Source organism: Stegostoma tigrinum, chromosome 38 (assembly GCF_030684315.1).
Source record: "Stegostoma tigrinum isolate sSteTig4 chromosome 38, sSteTig4.hap1, whole genome shotgun sequence".
NCBI classification, from domain to species: Eukaryota; Metazoa; Chordata; class Chondrichthyes; order Orectolobiformes; family Stegostomatidae; genus Stegostoma; species Stegostoma tigrinum.
This window is the reverse complement of record NC_081391.1, coordinates 11,731,122-11,748,684: the sequence shown is the minus strand read 5'-3', so window position 1 is coordinate 11,748,684 and position 17,563 is coordinate 11,731,122. Positions and strand designations below refer to the sequence as shown.

Below are 17,563 nucleotides of genomic sequence, written 5' to 3'. Positions count from 1 at the left end.
AAGGTTAGGTAGCGAGAAACAAGGGTGCCATCCCTACATTATCAAACAGTAAACAACCACTTTGAACAGGAACCAGAGGCACTCACACGGATAGCTCTTGCACAGCACTTCAATTGGAGTTGACATCTTTTTCTCACTGATGCGCTCATACTTCTGCCGTTTTGTGGCTGCTTTGAGTCCCTGCCATGGCAACGAGCCCAAGTTAAAATACATCAGGACGTAACCCAGTGACTCCAGGTCATCACGGCGACTTTGTTCTGTGGAGATTTTTTGTTATTTAAAGAGTCAGGAGCCAAGATTTACTTACAATAACTAGCAGTGGTATGAAAGGGATTATGTTAAAAACCACCATCCCATATATTTGTGAAAAAGCATCTCCCAATGCCCAAGTCAAACATTTCTATAGTAAACTTTGTCTGCTGTTGACAGAACACTGTTCGGAGTCCTGTTCGTGAATGTGGCTCCTCACTTCCTCAGTCCATGCACACCAACATCACTCCTTCCCACACCACCACCACCCACAAACCAAATATCCAACCATTCTCTCCTGCTAATTTTTTCCAATCCATTAACATCTTAGAAGCCCTCGAGCGCCCTTTCTGCAGTAGGTACTACTTTGGTCACAGAGCGACCACTTGCTCACCGATGCCCAGATGAGTGTTGATAGAGGCATATCGCGCTGTGCCGGTCAGATTCTTGTTTTCCCGGTAGGGGATATGTTGGTGAGTCCGTGCATCACGGTACTTCTTGGCCAAGCCAAAGTCAATGATATAAACAAGATTGCCCTTCTTGCCCAAGCCCATGAGGAAGTTGTCTGGTTTAACGTCACGGTGGATGAAGTTTTTGGAATGAATGTACTCAATTCGACTGATCTGAGAAAAATAATTAAGCCATGAGTACAAGGGATCACAAATCAAGGATGCAGCAATCTGCTCCTTCAAAAGATTAATATATTAGCCTACAAGGATTCACCAACTTCACTTGTTTGCTTCTCGCGATAGACATCCTTTTTAAAAAGTTCTCACAACAGTCCTAGCCAATTATTGAGGAACTCAAACCTCACCATTTCCCGCAAACTGACATTCTTCCCCATCACTCAGTTTGCCAGGAAACTAAGAAGCAATTCCACACTAAGATTCAGAATGGCTTTCTTGAGCTTTTGTTTAAAATGGGGGGGGGTTCAGCACAAGGGAAGGCGGCAATAACAACTTCAGCCCCTTATTTGCCAAGAAACAGGGAAAGGAGTTTAGCAGCAAAGAGGGTTGAGGGGCAATAACAGACAACATTTAAGAAAATAGCTAATGGTTCACAAACATACATCCCACTGAAAGGAGGACGACTGTAGGAAGGGGATAAGCCAACAATAGGTCATCAGGGAAATTAATGATTGTATAGTTGGTCCTTTGAATTTGATACTACACGCCAAGTTCAGTGGTAAGCAAGAGGATTGGAAAAATTTTCAAAACCAAAAAGACCAAACAAAATGGAGAGGATAAATTGAGGGAAAACTTGTGAGTAATAGCAAGAAGGAGCTTAATATATGAAAAGGAAAAGAAAGGTCCCTTTGAGGACCAGGCTGGTATACAATAATGGAGAATTAGGGGACGGCTAAGAGTTGGAAAAAAAATGACTGGCTAACTTCTACAAGGCTAGTTGGAATAAGGGACCATTTTTAAGATGGCAACTTCTAATTAGTGGAGTGCCACAGGGATCAATGCTGGGCCACAATTACTTACAATACATATTAATGGCATACTACATTCACTTACCTCATCTATAAGTTTGCAGATAACACTGAAGTAAGTAGGAAGGTATGTGGTGAGCACAACAAGTCTGCAGGAGGATTATTGAAAAGTGAGTAGGAAAAAACTTGGCAGACAATAAATGTGGGGAAATAAGGTTATGCAAATCAGCAGCAAGAATAAAAAGGAGCCGAAAATGGTTTAAATGGAGGATGACTGTAACTAGTTACAGCACAGCAGAATTTGGGAGTCCTCGTACACAAGTCTCAAAAATCTAGAATACAAATTCAACAGGTAATTCAGAAGGTAACTGGAATATTAGCCCTTAATTCTAAGTGAATGGAGTATCAAAATTGGGATCTTTTTTCCTAAAACTATTTAAGGTATTGTCTGAGCACAACTGGAATGAAGAGGAGTTTTGGGCCCCTTGTCTAAGGAAAGATATGCTTGTGTAGGAGGTAGGTTCACTAGACTGGGGAATGGCCTTAGTGAAGCACACAAGATTCTTGGATGACTTGACAGGGTAGAAACAGAAAGGTTGTTTCCCCTTGTAGAAGGGTCTAGTACTCTCTCAGAATACCAGAATGCCCACTTAAGACAGAGTTAAGGAGGAACTGCTTTCTCTAAGAAAGTTGTGATTCCATGGAATTCTTTATGCAGAAAGCGGGGTTACATATATTCAAGAAAGTGGCAGATATTTTTAAATCAGTAAGGGAATCAAGGGCTACAGGGAAATGGCAGGAAGTGGAGCTGCGGATTATCAGATCAGCCACGACCTCACTGATTGGTGGAGCAAACTCGATGGGCTAAATGGCCTAATTCTGTACCAATTTAAGGTCTAACAACAAACTTTAAATTAGAGTTTATGAACAATATGATGCTACACACTTTAGCTATTGGAACTAAGATTCTGAAAGTGTGCATCTGGTTTTGCTTTCCTTGCATTCCACCCTCTATTGTCCTCTTCACTGAATTTCATTTCTATAGCTTGAATGTCTAAGTGCAAAATGGTGGTTGCTGTTGGTTCTTTCAACATTAAAAGGAACAAGCAACAATGACCTGTATTTATAAAACATTTTTAAGGAAATACAAAAAAAAACAATGGATGCTGGAGATCAGAAACAAAAACAGAAATTGGAGAAACTCAGCACGTCTGTTAGAAGAAAACAGAAATAATTGGATCCCAGGGACTCTTCAGGGTGACTTTTTCAGGGGGAAAAAAAATGTGTTCTGGACTTGAAACGTTAGCTCTGCTTAAAGTTGGAGAAGATTTGTAGGTCAAGCTGCAGAGGAGATTGTAGACATGCTCGTTGAGCTGGAGGGTTTGGTTGTAAATGTTTCGTCACCCTGTTAGGTAACATCAAGAGTGCCTCTCTGGTGAAACGTTGATGTTCTGTCCCCCCACTTATTTATAAGAGCTTGGTTTGCCAGGGTGGTTGCTAGTACTTCCGGTTTTATTTCTCAGTAGTTTGCACACTGGATCTAATTCAAATGTGTTTGTTGGAGTTCCAGTTGGAATAAAAAGGCCTCCAGGAATTCCCTGGCGTGTCTCTGTTTGGCTTGTGATTATCAATATGCTGTCCCAGTTGAATTAGCATCCTTCTTGTCCTGTGTAGTGAGAATTGGTCATGTCTCTTGGTGGCTAATCGGTGTTCGTGTATTCATACACCCCAAAATGGAAGAAAACAGACTACGTTGTGTTCCTCAGTTCTTGCATGGTATTTTGGATGTTACCCCAGTTTTCAGTATGGGATCCTTTACGTTCGTTAGTAGCTAGCGTAACATGGTTGTCAGTTTGTGGCTACTCTGACACCCTGGGGTCTGAGGAGTCTTGTGGTCATCTCTGAAATGGCCTTGATGTATGGTAGGGTGATTAGCAAGTTTGGTCATATTGCGTCTTCCTGCTGTGGTCTGTCTCGGAGGTAACAGCAGATTGTGCTTTTTGAGTATCCATTTCTTTTGAAGACTAGTATTAAAAAAAAAAGTGTTCCTGTTCTAGTTGCATAGTTCCAGGTTGGAACGACAGTTACTGACGAATGTAAAGGATACCATACCCAAAACTGGGATGATATACAAAATACCATGCAAGGGCTGTGAGACAAACTACATAGTCAATTTTCTTCTCATTTGGCCTGTACGATACACGATGATCAAGTAACCACCAAGAGACGCTTCCAATTCTCAACTGGCTCTACACATGGACAAGGGACACTAATTCGATTGGGACAACACACTGATAAATCACACAAGCCAAACAGAGACACGCCAGGGAATTTCTGGAGGTCTGGTATTCTAACCTGAACTCCATGAAAGAAACACATTGAACTGGACCAGATTATATGAACCACAGAAATAAAACCAGAAGTAACAGCAACCACCCCAGCAAACCGAGGCGCATAAGTAACAAGCAGGATAGAACACCAACGCTTCACCAGAGGCACACTGATGATGTTACCTAACAGGGTGATGAAATATTTACAAGCAAACCCACCGGCTCAGTGAGCATGTCTACAATCTCATTAACTGTGCTTTTTTCCAACAGATGCTGCCAGGCCTGCTGAGTTTCTCCAGCAATTTCTGTATATTTTTGAGCCATATACCAGTCACAAGATGCTATATACAGGGTCTAGGCAAGGAAAGACTGTTGAAGAAAGTGATTAAAATCAGGGGTGCACAAGGTGCCAGAATTTGAGGAAATAGAGATCTTACAGAGGGTGTTTCTCAGTGGAGGGTGGTTACAAATGTAGGAATGCAAAAGTACACAAAAAAAGGGTTTAAATTCAAGGTCGAAAGTGTTTAAAAAGGAGTGTTGGTGGGTTAGATGCTAACTTGGCTCAGCAAGGACAAGAGTAATAGGTGAATGGGTCCACAGAGTTAGGATACAGCCATCAGGAAATGACGATTGTGCCAGTGCATATACAACCCTATGGTTCTCAACCCTCTTCCCACTTGTAAAACCCTGAAAATCCATACCATTTGGTCTGCAAGGAGGAGCACAGTCTTCAGACTAAACTTGCGTGAACAGAAGTTGAAGAGGTCTTCAAGACTAGGACCCAGTAGCTCCATCACCATCACGTTGTAATCCCCCTCAGCACCACACCATTTAATCGAGGGAATCCCAACTGCAGGCAACAGAACCCAACAACATACCAGGTCACCATAACATGACTATTTGCTTTGCAACTGTAATCTACAAAAAAAACCCAATGAAGCCGCACTATCGCCAGCTGATGGAACAAAGCCCCTCTCATCCCACTCTTTCATTACTGTTGTGATGTTGGTACAGCATGCACATAGGATCCGTTCAATTAACACAGGTTAGGACAGAAAAAAAATGCCAAATACGTTGTTTCTGCATTCGGAAAATTCTAATAGACAGACACATTCAGAACCCTATGCAATTAAAATTCAGTTGTGTACAAATTCCAGATCAGAATGATGTAATCATGGCAGCTGCATCGCTGCAGTATGATTAATCTTAAAAAACAAAAACACACATTTATAACATGCGCCTGGGCATGCGGGGCTTTGAGCAGGAAATGACATGTTCAAATGTTTAGATCCAAAAACCTTCAGGTACCAAACCAGCAGCTCTGTAGAAATCTTGTTTTATTGCCTTGTGATGACATTTCAAAAGAAAACAAACATTAAATTCCAGGTTTAATTTATGGTGATCCAAACAAGATGGTAATTTGAAACAGCTAGTGTGGAGTCAATTGATAACAATTTACAGCTGTTCCAAGTGTGCAGCTTCTGTCTATCGTGGTTTAAAGATCATATTCAACCTAGCAAAGGAATACAGATTTGGATTAAAAACTGTATGCAAATCTAACCCACATTTAATAATTAAATCTTAGCCAGAGATATACCTGCGTACACTTGGATGCATATTAGGTTGGAGGGATGCTTTGTTATTCCAAGTGGAAGCTAATGCTTTATGGTACTATAGTAGATAGATGTGCCAAGTGAGGATATTTAGACAAAGTGCACTGGTAAATAATTTTAAAATCAAGAAAAACAAACTAGAAACAAAAAAATAAAAATATCACTCTTGCCTTTGATGGCCATCGAATGATGTGCTAGAAGGGGCTGATAGAGGATTTCCACTGAGGACAGTCATTGGTAGGCAAAGTCAGAAGTCACACGACACCAGGTTATAGTCCAACAGTTTTATTAAAAAAAAGCTTTCAGAGTGTTGTTCCTTCACCCAAAAGCTTATGATTTTAAATACACCTGTTGGACTACAACCTGGTGTCATGTGACTCTGAATTTGTCCACCCCAGTCCAACACTGGCAGCCATAATGTGGCGATGACATCAGTAGGGCCTAACCCTCATGAAGAACAGGTGATATAATTACAGCACCAGAAGCATACAGCAATGAGTAACACTGCCAGGTGAGGATGGGAGGTGCCTACGTGCACGCACACGCACACACTCCCCTCTGCTCGCTCATCAACTCAACACCTTTGGTTGAATGACAGACAAGCTGATAATACCTAGATGAGTTTTATTTTTCAGCAGACAATCAAGATTACTCCGAATAATGACAAAGAAAAATAAACTGCACACGGAGCTCACTCCTATTGTGTTAGGTCTTGTAGCAGATATGCAACAGGCCTGGAAGGGTCATGGTCATGGTCATATCGGCAAATCATGGCACAAGACGTAATGCTATAAAGATCTCAAATCACCATTTTAAAAAACAAAATTCCTCTTACAGCATGACATGTTGACTTGTTGGGTCAAAGGGCCTGTTTCCACACTGTAGATGATTGATTTGATGATGTTGAGAACAGGTACTATTGGTTAGACTGCCACTATACCAAGAGGAGGAAGAGGAGGCATTTTCTGCTGCCACCTCCCATCCTCTCCAGAAAAACTTACACCCAAAAATGGAAGTGCCTGCTATTGTAGTGTACTAGTGTAATCTTAGTTGCATGCTGAAAAATAACACTTATCTAGTATTATTGGCTGATCTGCCATGAGATACTGGATAGCGCAACAAAGGCTCACTGAATTCTGCAGTACTGCAATATGCACGTCTCATACGGAGTGCTTCACAAACTAACAGAAGTATCACATTACTATAAATACAGGTCAGCTACCACAGTAACTCCAACTTCTGCATCCCATTCCAATCCTGCCATACCGTACCATACTCCATGTTCCTTGCTAAGTCTCCGAACAAAAACATCTTTTGGTGTACTTTCAAAATATAGCTCTGTAAAAAGACTTGGACTGTTTGCGAAGGATACTTTGTAAAATGTTGCAATATCGAGAATGTGGCACAATTGAGAGAGAATTTACTCGATGCTCACCATCTGGTCCCAATGAGTTGTTAAATTCTGGTAACAACAGATTTGACAAGCGAACACTTCATTTTAGAACATAGGGCCGGCCCTCGATGTTGCGCTGACCTGTGGACTAATCTAAGCCCCTCCCCCTATACTATCCCATCATTATCCATATGCTTGTACAGGACTGTTTAAATGCACCTAATGTGGCCGAGTTAACGACATTGGCAGGTAGGGCGTTCCACGCCCTTACCACTCTCTGAGTAAAGAGCCTGCCTCTGACATCTGTCTTAAATCTATCACCCCTCACTTTGTAGCTATGCCCATTTGTACAAGCTGAAGTCATCATCCTCGGAAAAAGACTCTCACTGTCCACCCTATCTAATCCTCTGATCATCTTGTATGTCTCTATTAAATCCCCTCTTAGCCTCCTTCTCTCCAATGAGAACAGACCCAAGTCCCTCAGCCTTTCTTCATAGGCCTGCATTCCAGACCAGGCAACATCCTGGTAAATCTCCTCTGCACCTTTTCCAATGCTTCCACATCCTTCCTGTATTGGGGCGACCAGAACTGCACGCAATATTCCAAATGAGACCACACTAGCGTTTTCAACAGTTGCAGCATGACATCACGGCTCTGGAACTCAATCCCGCTACCAATAAAACCTAACACGCCATAAGCCTTCTTAACAGCACTATCAACCTGGGTGGCAACTTTCAGGGATCTATGTACATGGACACCAAGATCCCTCTGCACATCTACACTACCAAGAATCTTTCCATTGACCTAGTATTCTGCCTTCCTATTATTCCTCCCAAAGAAAGTCAGCTCACATTTATCCGTATTAAACTCCATTTGCCACCTTTCGGCCCAATTCTGCAGTTTATCCAAGTCTCCCTGCAACCTGCAACGTTCTTCCACACTGTCCACCACTCCATTGACTTTAGTGTCTTCTGCAAACTTACTAACCCATCCACCAATGTCTGCATCTAAGTCATTTATAAAGTGTTATTAGAATAACATAATCCACTTAAAACAATAATTTTAATTAAAACCCTAACAAGAGAAAGGGGGGGGGATAAAAAAGAGAGAAAGCAATTGTACAAAAATCTTAATTAAACACAAGACAGACCAACAAAAAAAAAATAGTAAACTTCGCATCTGAAAAATCAAAGACTTCAGGAAGACATTTTTCAATTCTGAAATCTCAACATTTTCTAAGGTTGACTGGTTTGCTGGGCAACATAAATCGTAGCATCCTTACAGTGTGGAAACAGGCTCTTCTGCCCAACAAGTCCACACTGACCTCAAAGCATTCCATCCTGACCCATCTCCCTATAACCAACCTAATCTACACATCGCTGAACACTAAGGGTAATAGCATGCTATTTTTACTGATGAGAATGCACATGCGCTTGCAGAAGATTGTGGGACAATCTCATTTGAGCTTGGTTAGGTTTAGTGTAGAGATAGGAAATTTCAACTTATTTTGATGCATGCAAGTCTGTTGTTTCAACAAAATCATCAAATTGCAAAACAAAACATTGCAGCTGTACTTGGGAGCTAGAAAATTTACAAATGGATGTCATAATTTACATTTGGGCACAGAAACAAGTCAGGCTGAATGATCTACAATGTTGATGCTCTACATGCATCTGCTCCCACCCCATGGAATGTAACCACCGAAGGAAGAAAGGAATTAAGACATCTAGTTTCTGCTTAAGTGCTTCAAACTCAACAAATCCATAAGACAGCAATTCTACATTCTACATTCCACATTCCAAGTAAAAATAGTTTCTCCTGAATTTCCTGCTGCGAAGCCCTCTTATTTAAAATGGAAGAGATATTGCTTTGAACCAAGGCACTGTGGAGAGGGGCTGCAAATTTAAAAACAAGCTGCCACAACTCAGTTGTATCTACAATGTTGCCTTATTCAAACAGTGGGAGAGGAGAGGATGATAGACACCTTAGTTATGTGGGGGTGTTTAGAGGAATCTTGCCATAGACAGATGTTTAACTCTGCACCATTGGTCCTGGCTGAAAAGCCATTGAGGAGTGCTCAGCTTACTAACAACTTCTTGAAAGGTGTCGGGGCCAGTTCGTTAGATTATATTCAAGAAGATGCCAGACTTGGCCCTTGGGGCCAAAGTAATCAAGTGGCATGGAGAGGAGAGAGAGCGGGATACTGAAATGCATGATCATACTGAATGGTAGCACAGGTTCAAAACAAAGGGCCAAATGGCCTACTCTGTACCTATTTTCTGTTTTTAGATTTGATAGTTTATTGTGCAATTGTGTTATGCTTCAACAAAATACAACAAAAACACTGAGGCTGGAAAAGGATCTGTTTGAATCATCTTTCAACCTCCCTGGCTATTTATTTCATTTGTACCTCTACAGCAAGAGGTCTCTTCCTTAGCTTAGATTTGAAGCTATAAAGTTTCATCTTGTCAGTAGTGTACAGTCACTTTCAAAGAGTGGATTTCTTGAAAAAAAAAGACTTAACCCAGTTAGGTCTTTCCAAGTTAACTACAGAGAAGTTTTCAAGTTAACTACAGTGTGGAAAGGACTCTCCAAACAATTGCAAATTCAATGTCAGTGATTTATATCTTAAACAGCATGGATGAAAAACTTCAATGCGAAGAATGATTAGAAAAGCTACATCACCTCTGACAAGTCAGAACTGGATTAAAATTTGAAACAGTAGCTTCTTTCACACAATGCACATATTACTGATAAGACCAGCATCTCTTGGTTATCCCAATCACCTTCGAAAAGGGGTAGTGAGCCACTATCTGAAGTAGAGTGAGGCAAGTTAGACCATTTCAGAGTAAACTACATTGTTATAGCCAGAGTCAGAGAGTCATACAGCAAAGGACGGGCCCTGTGGCCTATCAAGTCTGCATTGACCTATCCCCACTAATTATACTTTCCAGCACTTGGCCCATAGCCTTGAAACATTTCAACTGCTCATCAATGTTCCTTTTACAGGTTTGATATTTTCCATCAGTCCTACCCTTGCAGGCAGTGCGTTCCAGATTTTCACCATTTGGTGGAAAAACATTTTCATTAAATCCCCCTAACCCTGCAGCCCTTCAGTTTAAAATTATGCTCCCTTGTTACTGACCCTTCAGCTATGGGAAACAGCTGTTTTTGTCCATGTCCCTGCAGACTTGTCTGCTCTAATGGAAACATCCCAAGCCTATCCAGCTTCTCTTCAGAGCCAAAATGCTACAAATCAGACAATGTCCTGTTATATTTCCTCTGCAGCTCCTCCAGTGTAATCATATCCATCCTGTAGATTGGTGATGAGAACTTCACACAGTACTTCAACCATGAGTTAGTCAAAGTTTTGTACACCTTCAACATTATATCCCTGTTCATAGGATCAATGGAATAACTGAAAGGCAAGTATCCTGTATACCATCTTAACCACCCTATTAACCTGGCTTGTCCTCCACCTTCAAGGATCTGTGGGCAAGCACACCAAGGGACTTCCCTATATTTTTGAAAAGGGTCTCCCTAGTTTTGGGTTCACGCACAAGTGGATACATCCTTTCCAATTTCACCTTGTCAAAGCCATCAAGGATCTTATACCAGTTCTATAATTTTGTGACTGCCTTTTCCCCATTTCTCTGTCATTTCTGTCCAAATAATCATCCAAGGACATTTTGTATGCTTCAACTGAACCTGCCTCCATCATATTTCCAGGCTGTGCATTCCATTCCTAACTACTCATTATATAATAAAAATGTTTTCTCACAACACCCTTGCTTCTCTTGCAAATTGCTTTAAATCTTTGCCTTTCATTTTTCTTTTAAAAGCTGAGCAGAACTGCTTCTCCCTGTCTAACCTGCCCAACCCACTCAATTTTGATAGAAGGTTTTCAAAATCTCTCTGCCCAAGAATAGTCACAACTTCAATCTCTCCTCATAAATGCATTCACAGCTTTCCTATAATATGGCACACATAAATCCACACTATTTGTTATTTTACAATACCTAATCCAGGGACATGCCCACTGTGCTAAATTAATCCATTTCAAAAATGAAAAACAAGCTACAAAACAATTTTTGACTTGACATATCTCTTAGACTGGGGAAAGGGAGAAACAGAGGGGGACCCAAATGCATCACAAATCAAAATGCAAATGTTGCCAAATGCGGCAGAACCTACTGCACACTACACATAGGATTTAGACAAAAACAAAATTGCAAGGAGACAAAAGAAAAGAAGGATAAACCTTTTAAGCAATTCTGCAAAGTGTAAGTAAACTGCGTCCAGTTCTGGTCACCCTATTATAGGAAAGATGTGGATGCTTTGGAGAGGGTTCAGAGGAGGTTTACCAGGATGCTGCCTGGACTGGAGGGCTTGTCTTGAGAGGTTGACTGAGCTTGGACTTTTTTCATTGGAGAAAAGGAGGAGGAGAGGGGACCTAATTGAGGTATACAAGATAATGAGAGGCATAGATACAGTTGATAGCCAGAGACTATTTCCCAGGGCAGAAATGGCTAACACGAGGGGTCATAGCTTTAAGCTGGTTGGCGAAAGTATAGAGCGGATGTCAAAGGCGGGTTCTTTACACAGAGTTGAGAGAGCATGGAATGCGTTGCCAGCAGTAGTTGTGGAAGCAAGGTCATTGGGGACATTTAAGAGAGTGCTGGACATGCATATGGTCACAAAAATTTGAGGGGGCATACATGAGGATCAATGGTCAGCACAACATCGTGGGCTGAAGGTCCTGTTCTGTGCTGTACTGTTCTATGTTCTAAAAGCAGCTTAAAATAGGGTAAAAAACAACAGCAAAGATTGAAACACTTACGGAAATCCTCAAATTTTAACTGGATTTTAGGCAGTATGGTGTCCTGACAGTATTAATTTTTATAGGGTGAAATGCTTCAGGCTGAAGATTGCCTCCACTTCACATAGCAGGAACCAATATGCTGTAAATGCAAGTACTACACCAAGCCATTTAGTTCAGCATGAGGACTCAATGCATTCAAAGCCGTCTAGAGTCAGTGGGGCAGTTTCTTTCAGAACTAGAGCTTTCACGGATCTCCAGTGAAGGGACGAAAACAAGTACAAGTCTCACCACAGCCTTCCTTACTTTTGTTTGGCCTTGTCTTTTTGAAACTTCCTTCCCAACAGCACTGCTAATGTACTTGCACCAAATGGACTGCAGAAAACAGCTCACTACCAACTTATCCAGGTCTAGTCAACACACCCACAAACTAATAATACATCATCTGCTGTAACATACTTGGCACAATGGAAATTCTGCTGTCTTCACACCTTATGATATTTTAAATAAATCCAGAATGGAGATAGAGAGCTCAATCCAACCCTACATCACAGGTTTATCTCATGTATGCATAGGACAGTCTCAAAAAAAAACGAAGTGCCTTCCTCCTAAATATTAAGAATTGCAGAAGAGAGAGACATGACATTTTTGGATTTGCACTCATCAGGACAGATTCACAAGATTTATACACCTCATGGAAAAAAGGTGTTGGTTGATTAGTTGGTAGAGATGCTATCACCACAAATGCACCAGGCAATGGCTATCCCTCAAGTTTCAGTTTAGTTGAAAAGGCACAATATACAGACATGTTTTCAATTTGCAAAAGACAGGCTCAGCAAACAAATGGCATGTCTAGGAATGCTTCTTTGCCAACAAAACAAAAGCTTTTTTTTTGCTGGGGTGGAGACAAAAGAAAACAGCCATTCCCTAGTGTCTTTTCCAAGACAGTGACTTTACTGATTACAGTCTATCTGCCAACTAACCAGCATTCTCTCCTTACACAATACAAGTTGTTGGCCCTTGTGAGATTTTACATTTTTGTAGTTTTGTTTCCCACGAGTGTAAAACGTTAGTTCAGTGTCTTTCTTTTCTCCCAGCAAGACTTTAGTTTGATACTACCAAGCAATTATTTAAATAGTTCAAGTATCCTGGCTGCATGTGTTACTCTTAATGCTGGTGCGTATCAGGACACTTCCTTCCTGCTATATACGCATGAAAATTGACTAAGAACTGCACAGAATGCTGCATACGAAGAGAGTTTGATCTACGCTCCAAACACAGGCTTGTTTGAAATACTATCCATTTAATGTAAAATCTTACAACTAGTTGCACCATATGGTGCAAGACACAGAGATATTTCTGGATGTTGCAGGCCAGTTGCTCATTAGACAGATCACATAACTAAAAGAATTCCTCACCCCAGTGAGGCCTCAAGGGGTATATTTTTCCTTCTACTTTGAGGCATAACATCCCCTCTAAAGTCGGTTACGGTGGCACAGTTCCTTGCTGATTTTCACTGATCCAGACAGGTAAGTTTCCAACAATTCAGAGACACACTTCTACCAACTTCTTTAACCATGGCTTTTTTTTTTGGCACATCATTTGTAGTTTAGCTGATACAACCAAAGCTTACAGTTGGCAACTCTATACACCTCTAGACCACGTATAGCAGTGGGCTGCAACTATTGGGGACAAACAATTCTACAGTTTAAGAACTGAAAAGCACAGGGGAAGGCCGACTTGTCTTCCCGCTTTCCCCAAAAACTTTCTACTGCCTAAGGTGGTAACAATGCAGAGTGCAGTTCATAGGTTGCAATGTGTTGTTGTACTAAAGGAATTTGTTTGGCTTGGACAGCGTAAACCTTCACTTGCTCATTTTAAAATAAAAGGAGGACTAGAAATCACACACAGACTGTAGCAATTCAAGGCAGCAGCTCACAACCACCTTCTGAATGGCAAAAAAAGGCCTGACCCAAGCAGAAGCATGCACATCCCATGAAAGTAACTATAAATAGAAATCATATCAAAAGATTTCATGACACAAAAGTTGATGTTGGTCTGCAAAATCAGGTAGACAGAAAGAAGGTACAGATGACAGGAGTCCTGAGATCATAGTTGAATTCCAAGAGATGCAACAGCAGAGGGGTAGTCCTCACTGGATCAAAAGGCCTTGCCTCCTTTTGATAACAGACACATCCCAAATCTTTATCTAAAATAATCTGAGCACTCACCACCTCCTTGCATCATTTTGTAAAACTTGCTCTCAATGTGGAGTTGGGGGTGTTTTGTTTTGACACATTCCAGCTTTATTGCAACCTCTTCCCCAGTAGCGATGTTTGCACCTGAAAGAGAATAAGATACTTCACTCACCAATGGGAACTGTCAAAGGAAGAAGTATTGCTTCTGTCTTTTGCTCCTTTACCAACTTAAGGATTTCCCACAAATAAAAAGAGGTATGGGTCAGAAATATTAGGCAGCACCTAATATGACAGAAATTACTTTTGAATATAAAAACGATTATAATAATAAAGGCCACCCGGCTTGCTGGCATTACTTGGATTTAAAATGGTCACGTGCGGCACTGGCCATCATAAACCTGAATCCCAGGTTTCATCCAATATCTGGGCTGTGTTAGTCAGGCTGATGTGAATGTTACTTTTTGGCCCATAGTTTTGGGAAAGGAATGGGAAAATCACCTTGTTCCTATACAGGGACGTAAGTGCACTTACACGGTTACCAGGAGTAATGTTCAGCTGCAAAGCCAATTGCCTAATTGACACTATGGAAGTTTTGGCATAGGAAGAGGCCACTTAACCCATCAAATGAGTGCTAGTGGCCTAGTTTCACTTAACTCTGGAAGCTGATTTAACAAAACCAAATCTGAAATGATTTCTATACACAGGATGAGACAGATATATTTTCTTATGTGACACTAAAAGCAACCACTATTCTCTTCTGCTGCAGTGAAAAAGCCTTTATTATTAACTCTACAAGGAAATCTCAAACCTGAAAAATAATCACCTGGGTGACAGCAGCACTAGGCATCTCCAGAGACTACTTTTGTAACTACCTTACTAAACAAACAAATACCATTTCTACATGTAGAAAAGGGTTCTCTATCCAAATACAGAGTGTTGGTGTATTTTTTGTCCTACAATATCCACAAAAAGTTATGAATGCAATCCAGCATCTATCATAATAGGGGTAGCACTTAACCCCACTGTCACTGTCTGTAAGAGTCTACACAGTTTTAAGAACCACTGTCAAAACAGTTCCTATTCCTTGCCTTAGCATGCAAACCACAGGAAGCTGTGGGGTAACAACCCAAACAGCAGGGATTGGCATCTGTTGCTGTGGTATCCTATCAGTAACAATAGGATTTCTCATTTACTCAGATTACTATTAAGTAGAAGATTGTGTTATCACCACAAGATGCAGATTTAGCAAGTCTCCACAAGCAAGACAGTTGCCTTTAAATTTCCAATTAAAAATAAAACATTTTTTGTTTTAAAAACTCTCCAAGGGCTACGTGCGCACACAGGCATGCGTGCCAAATTTAGCATTAGTGCAAAAACAAAATTAAAAAGGTAGCTGCAGATCTGTCACAAAATGAACCAAAATTTAAATAAGGTGGTATCGGGTGAAGATAGTACACTGGGGAATGCACAAGCCATGAACTAAGTGTTACCATTATCACCACCCTCAAATACAAATAATGGGATGCGTTCTGACTGTTTTAATAAGATGTGATAGCTGCATAAAAAGAAGCCCTATGGTTTTCTGGGAACACTGAAGTGGAACAGTTGAAAATTCATCCAGGTTTCACCAAGGAAACAACTCAATATGAAACAAAAAGCACCAAGTCCTGATCACTTGTGCTCAAACAACTACATTTGGGATCCCAATCTAGCAAAACTTCTTTTAAATAATCACATGGGAAGGAATTTTAACAGGATGATTAAAACATGATTCTGGTTCCTCTTTTGAAATAAAAGATAGGTGTTATAAAAATGGAAAATCATTCTATCACAACAGAGATGCCAAACTATTTTTGAAGTACAGTAACTTTTGTAAATACACAGATACACAAACCAGGTCAACTCAACTCTTAACTGAATAGCACCATATCATCTCTTGGGTCAAAAGCAGCAACTGTTGTTATGTGGTACAATAAAAGGGAGGGAGTGCTGCACAGCATCAGCCAAAAGAAAACAGCACATGTCCTGGAAGAACATGAACCTAAACACAAATTGTGTGGAAGTTAAACACTGACAGGGGCTTGTAGAGACAGAAAAGCCACCAATTGAGCTGCACTGACAGTAAGTATGTGGATGAATAAATAGATTCAAATAGGAATTTTGCATGGTGTCCTTCCCCTGCCACAGGAATATCGCTTGTTCAAGCTCACAGCTTAACTCGATATTCAGCAGCAATATTTCAGCATGAGAGTAGGGACTTTCCCCATTTACAGCCCAGCACAACTTCAATGAATGCTCCAAAAAAAAAATACACACGCATTGTATTAAAATTGTCACGGAGCTTGTCAAAATTTTTATCTCCGTGACAACAGAAATAGCAATTCAGACTAGCTGCGTGACTCGCTGACACTTGAAATGCAATTTAAAGTCAGCAGTACTTGCAGGAGCTAAAGCAGGGAGCATGTTCCCGTGACAGGTGGCCAGTGGCAATTGTGTACGTCACATTTTTACTGATGTAATGTTTCAATATTTAGACTCAATAGTCAGGCAGCTAAGAATTTTAGCAGATTTCTATGACAAACCTCAACACCTCTCACTTTTTTCAACATGCTCCTTAAAACCTACTCCCCGCCCCCCAACTTTAATCCTAACTTTGGCCAACTGTTTCAACATAAAATTCTGCTCGAGAACACTCCCCAAAAGCTCCTTCGAACACTTTACCACTTTAAAGAGAAATTTAGTTTATGAACACCAAAATCAGGTAGAGAGGGAGCACCCGTTAAAAAGCTACACAGTTTTTTAAAGTAAGAGTTCTTCACCATAACCTCCTTTCTACTTCTCTCAAATATTTGAAATTCTCAGCTCATTCAAGGCTTTTTGAACAGAGGGAAATTGTGTGGCAAGAGGATGAGATGAAAAAAATTGGAGTGGTTTTGGTTGGTTGTCTTTGAATGATGTAGCATACTCAAGATACACATGGCCTGACTCTTGTGACCTTAAGGCAATAGGAAGCCCATTGTTTGTGGTTCTTGGAAAATGGACAGAATTCCAGGATCCTCCAAAACAGAAGATAGATTCCAGAATTCTGTATAACGACTGCATCAATTACCATAAACAGATGACTTGCATCAGAGAAAACAGTAGCCCACTTGTACAACATAGGAGCAAAGGCACTAGTTTCATAATTTGTTCAAGAAAAGAAAAAAAAGGGAATTATAATAAGTTCCAACATGACAAAAACCTCAAATTATTTAGTCACCTATGGCTTTGCTGATGACTCAGAACAGAACAGCCTAACATTTTACATGTAGATTGAATAAACTCAAGTGCACATTTGGGCTATGCGCAGGCATGATGAATTCGACCAAGAAGTGGGAAACACCAGCGATTTCTCTCCCTTCTGGCCTGGCAACATTAAAATATATTTCTGACAACATTACCGACTAAAAGAAAGGTCAATCTAGCTACCATTTTGGTCTTATAGCACCTTGGGCAAAGCCCAGTATTGGTTTCAACATGAGCAAAA

At 40.7% G+C, this 17,563-nt stretch overlaps 1 protein-coding gene across 2 annotated transcripts in view; it reads right to left on the bottom strand.

The window, feature by feature from the left end:
• Nucleotides 1-17,563, bottom strand: part of LOC125447058 (casein kinase I) — an 85,178-nt gene that overhangs the window by 17,408 nt on the left and 50,207 nt on the right. For both annotated transcript variants that reach the window (XM_048521131.2, XM_048521132.2), the window contains exons 3-6: nt 14,071-14,181; nt 4,716-4,864; nt 644-872; nt 87-257 (exon numbers count right to left, since the gene is read on the bottom strand). In XM_048521131.2, the coding sequence (XP_048377088.1) occupies nt 87-257; nt 644-872; nt 4,716-4,864; nt 14,071-14,181 (660 nt within the window). The remainder of the gene's footprint in view (nt 1-86; nt 258-643; nt 873-4,715; nt 4,865-14,070; nt 14,182-17,563) is intronic.